At 41.4% G+C, this 12,354-nt stretch overlaps 1 protein-coding gene across 6 annotated transcripts in view; it reads left to right on the forward strand.

Moving 5' to 3' along the window:
- The window catches only part of LOC136842543 (Krueppel-like factor 6), a 588,925-nt gene that overhangs the window by 534,548 nt on the left and 42,023 nt on the right, over window positions 1-12,354 (forward strand). For all 6 annotated transcript variants that reach the window (XM_067109978.1, XM_067109979.1, XM_067109980.1 and 3 more), the window contains one exon: window positions 1,421-2,351. In XM_067109978.1, coding sequence (XP_066966079.1) covers window positions 1,433-2,351 — 919 coding nt within the window. In that variant the 5' untranslated portion in view covers window positions 1,421-1,432. The remainder of the gene's footprint in view (window positions 1-1,420; window positions 2,352-12,354) is intronic.

Below are 12,354 nucleotides of genomic sequence, written 5' to 3' on the forward strand. Positions count from 1 at the left end.
TCTGATGCTAGGTCCCTCTCGGTAGGGTAGCGGGGAGGAAGGGGCCAGGGCTTCCTTTCAATGACTGCGGACTTCTGCATCTCTTACATTTCCTCTTAATACAGTTTTGGAGGGTAATCTGAAAAAAGAAGTACTCCCAGTTGAAGTTTAAATAAGCTAATTGTTAAAGTACTACGCACTTAAGATTATTGAATGTTGTAATATGAACAAAATGCGATCAGAAATATTTTCACGTATATTCATTCCTTTATCCTCTAACAAAATGATGACGGTGACGATTGTCATATGACTGTCGCTGTTACTGTTGTTGTACTTTGCTCTGTCGTGAATAAATGTCTGGCGGAAACATTTCGTTTATTTTAATTTTTAATTTTGCAGGCGAGTGCCAGTGAAAACAGTTATAACCAAAACGAATTAATGCACGGCGTGGAGGTAAACGTTGACTGACATATTGTAGGCTTGAGTCGAGGGTCACAGTGCAAATCTGGCTGGCTTGGAATGGCCGCATTCCAGGTTATATTGCTCATTACATTCCAAATTCCAGGTAGCATTGCCGGAGCTTAAGTGTCATTACCTTTGTGAGGGTAAAGAGAAACAGGCTTTTGAAAAGGCGTAAAAGCACCGGCCAAAGAATTATTTGAGAGTTAGTGTGGTTCCGAAATAGCCTGGATTTTGTAGAGTGGCCCATAAACCCTTGAGAATTCGCAAGCGCTCTTTTTTTTTTCAGGGGGAAGGTTTGGGGTTATTTATAGTGAAGGACACTTTCGTAGGTGCGATATATGCGGTTTACATTCTGTATGGGCGATTGTTATAATTTTTTGTGCGTGTGTAGCTTTTTGGGGGGCGAGGAAATTGTTGTTTGCTAGTTTTGATGTTGAAAAGCGCCGCGTAGTAGCTGTATTACTGGGCGATTTAAACCGTACAGTTATGCAGTTTTGTGAAAACTTGCATTTTGGAGGCCTCCCCCACACAGCCGCTTCTGGGTAACTTGCGTTTGATCGTTGGCTAGAATGCATCAGTGCAAATGGCGATATGCTGAAATGTCTGGCTAATGTTTAGCCGCTTCGAGCGGTTGAATGCAGATTACACAATTGTTTGTATGCTAATGACGAGAATTAACTGTTTATGCTTTAATTTTCAGCAGATAAGAGGTTTAGTTTACAGTAGGGGGTTATGCGTAATTTATTCGTATATTTGTTAGTGTATTTTTTCATTGTTGTTGTGTGTTCAGTTGATTGTTCTTAATTAAGTTCTTACTAAACGGAAAATGACACGATGGAAGTCATTAAGTTTTAGGTTCTTTGATGGAAATTGGTTAAAAGACTTTGGAAGTAATACAGATACGTAAACTAACAACTCAAACAGAAATCTCAAAAAATTTCTGGTGCAATAACACTATATCTTTTTTCTTCCCTCACAGAATTGCTACGAGATGGACCGGTACCTGAAGGATGAGCCGAGAGTGAAGGGCGGCGGCCGCAAGCTGGGTGGGTGCGAAACTGACACCCCTTGGACCGCCTACTACGAGGAGTATGCCCACGATGGCTCTTCATCACCAGTACGACTTTACACTAAACTTGGCCGACCCATTAAGGGCGCGAGAGCCTCTCGCTTCCTTGTGAAGGTCAAGGCCGAGACACTGAGCGCCGAGCTCAACATCAAGAGGGAACCCTTCGACCCCGACACCTGCTTCAAGGACGAGCCCCTAGACGATAGCATTAGCGTCAAGGAAGAGCCCCTAGAAGATCTTGACGACCCCTTGAGTCAGGACGACCTGTGTGGCTCTGAGAGATCTTTAGATTCGGTGTCTGTGTCATCCTCATCCTCCGCCTCCTCTCTGGCTTCCTTGGAAGGCGACCTCGACACCTCTGTCAGCGCGGGCGGCCAGAGCCCCACGCGCGGTCGGTCGCTCATCTCTTGGGCGTCATCTGAGGACATGGTGACAGACACCCGACTGGAGGCCGGAGGGCGTCGAGGGTCTGGTTCCCCCTTCTACGCGGCGACGAAACTGCTGACTGCTAAATCGGCGCCCAACATCGCTACCTTGACGCCGCCTTCGTCCCCCGAGACTTCCCCCGTCACCCACACACATACGCTCCTTAAAGTTCATGCCCGATCACAAGTGCCAAAGTTCATCTCTTTCGCCACCAGCTTACCCTTAAAAAGTAGCAACAATAGCAGTAGCTTGAGTATGGGCGTACGGGGGGGCATGAGTGTGGGTGTGCACCACCCACGCACGGCGGACACCTCACCAGATGCCAAGCGGCGGGTGCACAAGTGCCTCTTCCCTGGCTGCAAGAAAGTATATACAAAGTCCTCGCACCTCAAGGCACACCAACGTACACACACAGGTCAGTGCTCTCTCTCTCTCCCCCTCTCTCTCTCTCTCTCTCTCTCTCTTATTGCTAAGTGTAAATGATACTTCTTTTAGTAAGGTTCAGTTCCTGCAAGTGTTACCTGAAGAGTCAGAATCGGTTGCATTCCCTGATTTGTATCTCAGTGGGAGATACCTCTTTGCTCTTTTAGCAGATTGGAAAATATAGAAACCTTTCAAGATTTTTTTTTTTTTTCAAAGACAGGAGTTTTAACTAGATGTGACGATGTCCCTACAGTAAATACGTACACTTTGCACTTTTCAAGTTGGTCGTCGTTGCTCAGAATTGCATGTGTAATGTAATGTTGTCATCGGGGCCCAAAAAGGTTTGGTATTCCGCACCCGTCTGATAGACGGATGGTCAGCTATAACTGGATGCACAAGGATACTCCATTGTTTGCACAACTCTTCCTCCCCCCCCCCTCCTCTCCCCTCTGCTCCTGCATTACAAGTATTTTGAGTAGAAAATGTGTTAGGTGCGCAACCGTCCAGAAAACTCCTTGGTTAAATAACTTGACTGACTCTTACTTTCAGTGAAGAACAATAAGTGTTCGGATGAGGGCTTCCATTTGACTAAATGTTTGGTGCTGTCTTTGTTGAATCATTAACTGTTTCTCTTTCTTCCGTCCGCGATCAAATTAAACGTCATATTTCGGACAGACACCAATTGTGGCAACTGATTAAAAGTAATGGGGCATATTTTACATTTTGATTATTAAAAGATAGGTTTCTTAATATATAATCCTCTTTTCTTGTCATATTAGCCGCACCTCATAATTCTAAATGAAGTTTTGTATAGCATTTTTTTCACATTGAATTAGTTATCTTGGCCTCTGTTGTCACGATTACGTCTCACGTCGTAAATTAACCACTCAAACAATTGTCATTAAGTTTTAAAATTTGTCATGGCCATAAAGTGTAAAATCGCATTGAAGACTTCCTGATTAGCGAACATTGAACACAATGTAGGCCTGTAGTTTTAAAACTGTAATGTGTCATCATATGAAAGGGGTATACAGTATATATGCAGTTTCGTCAAGAATATTTAATAGTTTTAAGATACGAGGATCGGTAGCTTTATACAGGAGATATGGAAGAATAACTTGTACGTGCAACTGTTAACCAAATTTTTTTTCGAACACCATGGGTGACAAGATAGCCGCCGAAATGACGCATCTAATTAATACAATTCTAATATTACATGAAATGAAATTGATGGGTAACCATTTTTCCTATCATATTAACCCCCTTCCCCCCAACTTTTCATAGCTCCTCCAGTAACTCCCTTTTCCGAATTCATTTTTCCTCCAGACCTGCGCTTCCTTGCAAACACTCCAGCTTGCAGAAACTTCGTCTTAACTACCATTTCTCCTTCACATTTCGAAAGGCCTTTCTCTCACTCTTCCACTCCCACCCCCCAACTAGGTTTTGTGAGTCTCTCTCTCTCTCTCTCTCTCTCTCTCTCTCTCTCTCTCTCTCTCTCTCTCTCTCTCTCTTTTCCCAAGCTGGTCTGGTGATTGATTCCCACCAGCGCAGACATAATCATCTTGTTCGCCTTCGTTAATTACGAGCGCAAAGCAGCTGCCAGATGCGTTCCTCCTCGTCAGTCGCTGAAGCTTCGTGGTGGAGTGGTCGGTGCTTCTGCTGCTACCCCCTCCCCCCATACCCCTCCCCTCCCTCTCTCCTTTCCCCTCGTTCCTCCTCTGCAGGAATCTTGCTGCCATCATCACCATCGTCATTGTCGTCGTCATGGTCTTCATTATCATAATTATCCCTTCTTCACTTTCATTCTTCTTCTCCGTTCTCCATTTCATCTTGGTTTTGTATTTATTATTGGTCAGTGTTACTAGTTTGACACCGGTTGTTTAAATTACATTGTGCACAGTATTATAATACACTGTAAGACAGTTATTCATTCCTTACTAATTGTAGTGTATATCCCATTTCACATTGACGTTATAATATTAGTTTTACTTGATATTGTTTTTCCTGGGGATAGCAATGAAATCACATGGGGATAGCAATGAAATCATCCCACGATTAAGAATTGATAAAAAATACACAAATGGCCAATCCTGGGTAAACAAGAAAAACCCCAAATTGCACAAAAACAAAAATAATACCTCGCATTGTGCTTGCGTAAGGCGGAATACCGTGGCCGCCTTCACCCAAATAATTTCGTCTCATGCAAATATTTAGTAGATCCGGAAAACGGGAATGCCAGACAAACTCACATTGGACGAGTGGATATAGCAGAGAAATTCCCATTCACTTTATCGGGGACCCCGAACAAATGTTTATTCCAGCAGCGGGATCTCTTAGAAATATGGCTGTATTGGAGCCACAAGGAAATATGCAATGGTGATATTTCAGGGCAATCATATTTATGGCATTGGATACTTACGGTATTTTCGACTTTTAGAAAATTTAGGACCAAGAAGAGAGTCGCTCCGATATCATTATTTAGACACAATTGTTATCAAGGTGTCCCTTATTCTACCCTACAAGAAATTAAGGAGCAGTGACTGGAACATGGTGTCTACTTTGTCTCAAAACAGTTACATCTCATCTAAGCTAGTGGTCAAATAATTTAGTTTTTATTAGGCTTCACTTCTTAGGTCAACAGAGGCACACTGGATTTTTATGGAAAACTCTGGTCTGTCCCTCCACGTTCGGTTCTAAATTCAAAAACGGGTTGTCCAGTTGTGAGCTAGATGCGCCACCACACTCATTTAGTTCAGAGTAAGAGATTAGACTCCGCACATTTTTCAGATTGTTCCTTGGTTTGGAGTATCGTTTATTTAAGTAACAATTCTATCATTTAACTCATGCAACTTAAATATGTCATGTTATTATACTAATCTCAGTAGCAAACCATAATTAAGTGTGGAACTAAAATCGTTATCTTTATTTTATCATAATCCTTCAGCTAACCTCTCAGTTACGTGCATACTGCAGTCTTGCTTTTATTTGACGTTTCCCTATTCAGAAACTCCAATAGTTTCCCATACCAAATTCGTCTACAAGCTTTTATTAAGGGTTCCAAGTTGCAGAACTCGATTTTATGCTCCCCACTCAATTCCTGTATTTTATTTTTATCCCAGTCTTGAAGGTCACAAAGATGCAATTAGATCCTCCCTGAAGTTATACTAAAATTTCATTATGGGTTTTCAGATGGATCAAGTCCAAATAGATTCAGTCTGACATGTTTATTTATTAGAGGTCCTCCTAATTTTAAACTCGTTCAGTCTTCCCTTGAAGTCGTTGTCTTGTCTCTATTACACCACGTTCGGGAAATCTTAATTTGGTTTTCCCTTGAATTTGTTGTCTTGCTTCTATTATAGTAGTTAAGATTAGCTCTTGAAGTTGTTGTCTTGCCTCTTTCGCCCATATCCTTAGGGGAACCCTGAATGAGTTCATCCCCTGCAGGTATTTCCTTGTTTCTCTCACTAAAGAATCCTAATTGGGTTGTTCATGGAGTAGTCGTCTTACTGTTATTATAACCTCTCTTCAGGTCGTTGCCTTGCTTTTGATAGTCTTAAAGTTTATAAACTAATTAGAGTGTCGCAAACCTTCGTCTTGCTTCTGTTGCAATCCTCTCCACTGGAAAAATCTAATTAGGGCCTCCTTAGAAGTCGTAGTCGTCGTGTTTCTATTTTAGTCTCTTGCGTTGAAAAACTCTAATTAGGTCTTCCCTGGAAGCGTCATCTTGCTTAAATTATAGTCTTCCCAGTCGGAGAAGTCTAATTAGGTCTTCTGGCAGAGTCGTCGTCTTGCTTTTTAAAGTAGTGCTGGTCTCCTTCTTTCTCCAGAAGGGGTTTCCTTCTTCAGCCGAGAACGTGGAATGGAGGAAACATGAGTTGTGGCGGACGCAAAGCTAACGGCCTGGAAAATTAGTCTGCTTGTCAGGGGGTCTTGACGTTGCTTCCAATTCAGACCTTCCCCACCCCCGTCGCCGTCTGGCTTTTTTCTTCTAGTTCAATATTGCAAGTAGCTTAGAGACCTTCATTTTGTTAAAGAATTAGTTGTTTTCCTTATCCGAGTTTGATAATGCTTTGGAGAAAGAGAGGGAGCTAACCATAGTCAAAGGAATTTCTTTTAAGGGCTTATTATAAATCCAGTAGTAAACGATTCAGTAGTGGTATAATATTTATATATTTCTATGTAGATGGACAGAGTAAATGAGTTTCAAACTGATGCTCTGCAAAATAATGTTCATGGTCTTCTGGATTACCTATAAAAACGCAGAGCTAAGGAGTTTCCTTCCGGAACATCACAGAAAAAAAAATAGATTGTTTTTATTTCATTATGTAGTTGGCCAAAAACGCTTTTATTCAAGGTAGCCACTCGAAGCATGCTATCGAGGATGATACAGTTTCTACACGCTGTATCTCTGCATTAATTAAGGCACGAAGAGAGGAGTAGCTGATGTAGGGACTATTATCGCAAGAAGTGTCTTTCATGGCCATCCTCCTCCTCCCACTTGCTCCTCTCCCTCCCCTTCCTCCCCCCCTCCTCTTCCTACTCCTGTTCTTCCCTGCTCCTCCTTAAATGATTATGCCATTGCAAGGAGTTATAGACTTTGAAGACTTGCGATATTACGCTGGAGTCTTCTCTCCCAACTTGGTCCATTACGATATTTAGAGCAGTGCTATGTACTTCCCCTCCATTCTTCCTCCCCACTCCCGCCCCGCCCCACCCCCCCTACTCCTCTTCGTTCTCCAGCCTTACTTCTTCCTCCTCAGCTTTTAAACGAGAATTAATTTGTTTTTTCCTGCAGGCCCCAGATTAATATGGGACACAGTTGGCCGCTAATTAGTGTAGCCTTGTGCTTGTTTAGTTAAGCTTTGCAAATGTATTCAGATCCAGTGGTTCCTTTTATGGGGAATTTTATCCCACTCTTCGCAAAAGTAAATATTTCTGTTATATTTTATATACAGTTATCATTATTGTTAGGGGTTATGTGATCGTTTTAATAACAGTAATGTCGCAGTAACGTAATACTGTTAAGAAGAATAATGTAGTTATTTTATTAGTGTTATTTTAATCTTGGTTGTTGATATTACTGCTACTGTTGCTGTTGATATCCTGTCAGTTGCTTTCTTTTGGTTCGCCCACCTTAACGTTCTGGTAAACGCACCACGGAATTCTGCGAGCGACTGAAATATATACTTAAAATGATTAGTTTAAAATGAATAGTGACGTTTCAGTTATAAAATCTTAGCCGGATTATATTATTATGTATTTTGATTGTACACTAGGCATAAGGGCATAGTAGGATGTATTGTAAGGTGTTCCTTCTCTTTTCCTAGTACGATGAAGTGTGTTAAGCTGACTCACAACTGCTTTTCGAGAGAGGAAGACAAGTGGGTTCTCGTATTTAGTGCGGCTGATTTTTCTAAGGCTAAGTCATACTTCCACTGGAAATTTCGGATGAAAACGTACCGAAAAATAACGTGAGATTAAACATCAGATGCACCGTCAACCGTAGAGGAAAGTAGGCTTAACCTATAGAAAATAAAAAAATATATAATAAATATCGTTTTAGAAATAAAAACGATACGATATGAATTTAATGCCGGAAGAGACTGCTATAGTCTTCAATTCTCCATGCTTAAAAAAATGACTTCTTTCTGATTGTTATATAGTGTTTGCTGTCCAATGCTATAGTCTTCAATTCTTCATGCATAAAAAAAGGACTTCTTTCTGATTGTTATATACTGTTTGCTGTCCAAATGTATATAAAAACCCATGTAATCAGCAATTATTATTATTATTATTATTATTATTATTATTATTATTATTATTATTATTATTCCGAATATACATCAAACGGTATATTAGAAGACGAGGTCTCATAGCCTTACCTTCTTGATCTTGGGAGAAAGCTGAGGAGATAGGCCATCCATTACCTCAAATCCTGTCGCTGCCTCTTCCATCTAAAACCCAAACCTATTGATGATACGAAGCTCGACGTCTAAACCCTTCATCCCTTTCCCTCCCATCCATTTCTCCATCCTTTCCCCTCCTCCTCCTCCTCCCCCCTCCTTCCTTTCCTTCCTTCTGGCCCCTTCCTGTTCCACTCTTCCGTTGGTGTACGTATTAGGTTTACATAAAGATTTTCAAAGTGATTGGTTTAAAGTGATAAACAATGTTTTGGAATTTGGAATTTTATTGAGAAGGAAAAATTCATCTCATGACATTTTTATTATTGTGTCGCTGTGCATTTGCTGTTGCTATTTTATCTCATTTGTTTCAGTGATCGTTTCAATATGGTCTAATGTGCAAGCACAACGGCCAACGGCAATGAATTCTCAACTTCCCTATTCCGTAAGAAATTCTGTGTGCTGGCGTGTGTGCGTGTTTTCCGCAGAAAACCTTGAAATATGAATTTGGGAATGTTCTGTTGTACTCATCAGCATCTCCATCTCTTGATGGAGCAGACGTCTTCCAGAATAGGCGTCGAATTAATTTGGAACTTGCGGGTGTCATTAGCGCATTTCATAGGGGCTTTTATTAGGAGTTCGTACCGACGTTCCAAGCCTCTGATTTGAACAAGTCAAAGAAAAAACGATGTCCCCATAAAAATGAACAGATGTTAGGATGAGTTTGGGTATGACAGGTGAAAGGGGTCCAACCCAGCGGGCCATTCCGAATATTAATTGAAGTTGTCTAATTGTGGTTCAGTAGAACGATCGTGGCTCCGTTCGGATGTCGTGTTCTGTGCTCAACTCCGCTTGCGAAATGCCGTGTTTGCCTTCAAGAAAATTAGGTGGTTTTGTACAGGAAAAATGGAATGATGTCGAGTTTTTAATCCCAGGCTTTTGTGCCTTTTATTCCTCTTGTTATTCAGGTGTTAATTTAATAATCGTACTTTATTCATCGTTATTTATCGTGGTATCCTGAGACACGTAAGTGCAGTTTAATTGCTTTTCCTCTGATGAACCCTAAGTCCCTCCAGAAATACTAAGAATTTTTATGTCAGGGCTTATTGCTCTTTCACCTTTAGACTTCTTTTCAAGATGAACTCCCTTTAGACATCTCATCAAGATCGTTTTAACAAGAGCCCAATAAACTCCCTCCTCCCCTCACCCTCTCCCTCCCCCCTCATTTCTCATTTCACCAGCGTTAAATGTATTGTACCTCGGCATCTGTGCAAGGATATTTGCACCGCACGGATTACGCCTTAGGGACCTGCCGAAGCCTGCTGATATTATTACCCCGAGGTTTGGCATAAGACTTTCAGCAGGCATAAAAGGATTAAAAAAAAAATAAAACGAACGATATGAATACTCGTTTTATTTTTGTCGATACCGATTCGTTGAATGTTATTCGTTTGATTTATTTGCAATTATTCGAACATCCCGTTTATTATCGCATCATCACTTAGTTTCCATATCATTTCTATAAAGACTTTTTAAAAATGATTTTCGAATAGCCATTAGGTGAACCTGGAAATTCATCTTCGCTTTCTTTTTCCTTCATTTCCGTAATTCAAGAAGAAGGAAGAAGGGCTGACGTAATGAAAACCTTATGCGAGTGCGGACCGGTGAAATTACGTTTTCAAATTTTTATCATTGATCATACAATAAAAGTTCGATGTTATGACTACCTCAGGTCATGCTGTGTTAAACGAGGAATGGTTATTTTGAAAATCGAAATATCATTAAGCTTTAAATAAGTGACAGCTTTGTGTGATGTTGCTCGCTAGTGTTTTTATTAACTTTATGTTGCGAAAAACGACAGAGATAAAGTACATGCGATATATAAAATGAAAATTATGGGGTTTACATGCCCTTCCCGCTTAAGGCAAACACAGAAAAAGATATACGAAGATGATCGTATACAGCTTGCTCAAGGTAAATCTGAGCGGTGTATATATGTGTATAAGAACGTACGTATTATTTACGCAACTAATGAGAATGGTAGCGGCGCACAGGACTTAGAACCAAAGCACAACTGGGATCTGAAATCCTGACTTGAATCATCAAATGATGAGAAAGAAAGACTGGGAAGTTGAGGAAATTTTTCGCCCAAAATTACTTTCAATCTCTCTCTCTCTCTCTCTCTCTCTCTCTCTCCTCTCTCTCTCTCTCTCTCTCTCTCTCTCTCTCTCTCTCTCCACGGAACCAAAGGCAAATTAGGAGAAGGGGGAGTGGGGTGCTTTTGATGTCTGTTAATGACAAGATCCCCTTGGAAGGTAATTTCTCGTGGCGGGGCAAAGAAAATGGAGGGCATCCATTTTTGCCGACTTCATTATTATTTCCAGTGTTCCATAGAAGAGATGAAATCTGGCGATGCTTTATTGCTGGGTCTGGTCCGTAACGTATTAGGACGTCCTTCACCGCCCTTTCTTTTTCGTTGGCTTGTGTTCCTTTTTTTTTTTTTATTTCCTATTACTTTTGCCTTAAGAGTGCTGATAAAACTGTGTGAAAATTGCATTGTAGGATTAATTGGATTTCAATTCTTTTTAAACTAACTCTGAACGAAAAGAATAACATACTTGACGCTGAAAATATATAATATAGATAAAGTTTTTAATCCATTACACATGTTCCTCATTGGAGGGTGGGTACCGTTCTCAGCTAGCACTTTGCTGGCCCCATGTTCGATTCTCCGACCGGCCAAAGAAGAATTAGAGGAGTTTATTTCTGGTGATAGAAATTCATTTCTCGCTATAATGTGGTTCGGATTCCACAATAAGCTGTAGGTCCCGTTGCTAGGTAACCAATTGGTTCTTAGCTCGTAAAATAAATCTAATCCTTCGGGCCAGCCCTAGGAGAGCTGTTAATCAGCTCAGTGGTCTTGTTAAACTAAGGTATACTTAACTTAATCCATTACATAGGACACTAATATGCATCTGCCGCGACATTTTTGAGTAGGTGATGGCTGTGCAGCAAATTTTGCCCAAGGAACAAAAAACCGAGACAGCTTAGGGTTGGCCTTTGTCAATCGTGACATAATACGTATACTATGCAAGCAAGGAATTTGCTGTTTTTTCTCTCTTTCTCCCAAGTTTATTTTTGTTCCATTTCACTCCTGTGTGATTGTCTTTCCGTTGTGATTTTCTCATGTGTGCCATCCTGGACCCCTGAAGTATTCCTAATGCTCGACTTACCGCTGCGGTTCCTTTTTCGTGTTGACCTTTCTTTTCCCCCTTTCTTGTAGTCAGAGCTTTCATATGAAGTTGAGGGAAGGCGAAGGCGCAGGTAAAAGACGGAAGAAGAAGAAGAAGAGGAAGAAGAAGAAGAAACGGGGGAGAGGCGGGCTATCATGGAAACTTCTCTCGAGTGGGTCTTGCCATAAAGCCTCGAGCTTACTGCTCGACTTACCCTTCTATTACCCTACTGTATTGGTTCTTCTCCCATGTTTCACCCCTCTTCGTTATGGCTCTTCTTTTATTTGTTCTACTCTCACTTTCTTCGTCATTACGATTTTTTTAGTTTTTTTCTTTTCCCCATCGTTCCCAACAGTACTTCACTCCCCCACTTCCATTTGTAGTCATCGTTTCTTCTGCAGGGTTGCTTTATCGCGGCCCTCTTTTTTTCGCGTTTATCTTATGCTCTTATTTGTTTCTCTCACTTTCTTTGCTCCGTCCGTCATTCCTCCTCTTTCGCCATCTCGGCCGACGTCGTTGCTTCTTGTGTATTTGTCAATGGAGAAGGGAGATCAAAAGGCTGTTAGCCTGGTGAACGTAACCTGGTTGATCCGTAAGGCCCAAAATGAGAAAGATGCTGGTGGGGGAGGAGGAGTTGGAACGATCCACCAGATGACACCAGGTTCTGCGCCCCCTCCCCCCCTGCCTCATCCTGTTCCTCTCTACCTCTTGCCTTTCCCTTGCTGTTTCCCTCCCCCCTCTAACCCCCTGTTCCTCCGAACTCTCTTCCCCCGTCTGTAATTGTGATAAAGGGGAAATCTTCAACGTGGCTGGTGTAGGTAAGATGCATAATCGCATATCGAGTGTAAAACAGAATTCTGCT

This window comes from Macrobrachium rosenbergii, chromosome 10 (genome assembly GCF_040412425.1).
Source record: "Macrobrachium rosenbergii isolate ZJJX-2024 chromosome 10, ASM4041242v1, whole genome shotgun sequence".
In the NCBI taxonomy this organism is placed as follows: domain Eukaryota; kingdom Metazoa; phylum Arthropoda; class Malacostraca; order Decapoda; family Palaemonidae; genus Macrobrachium; species Macrobrachium rosenbergii.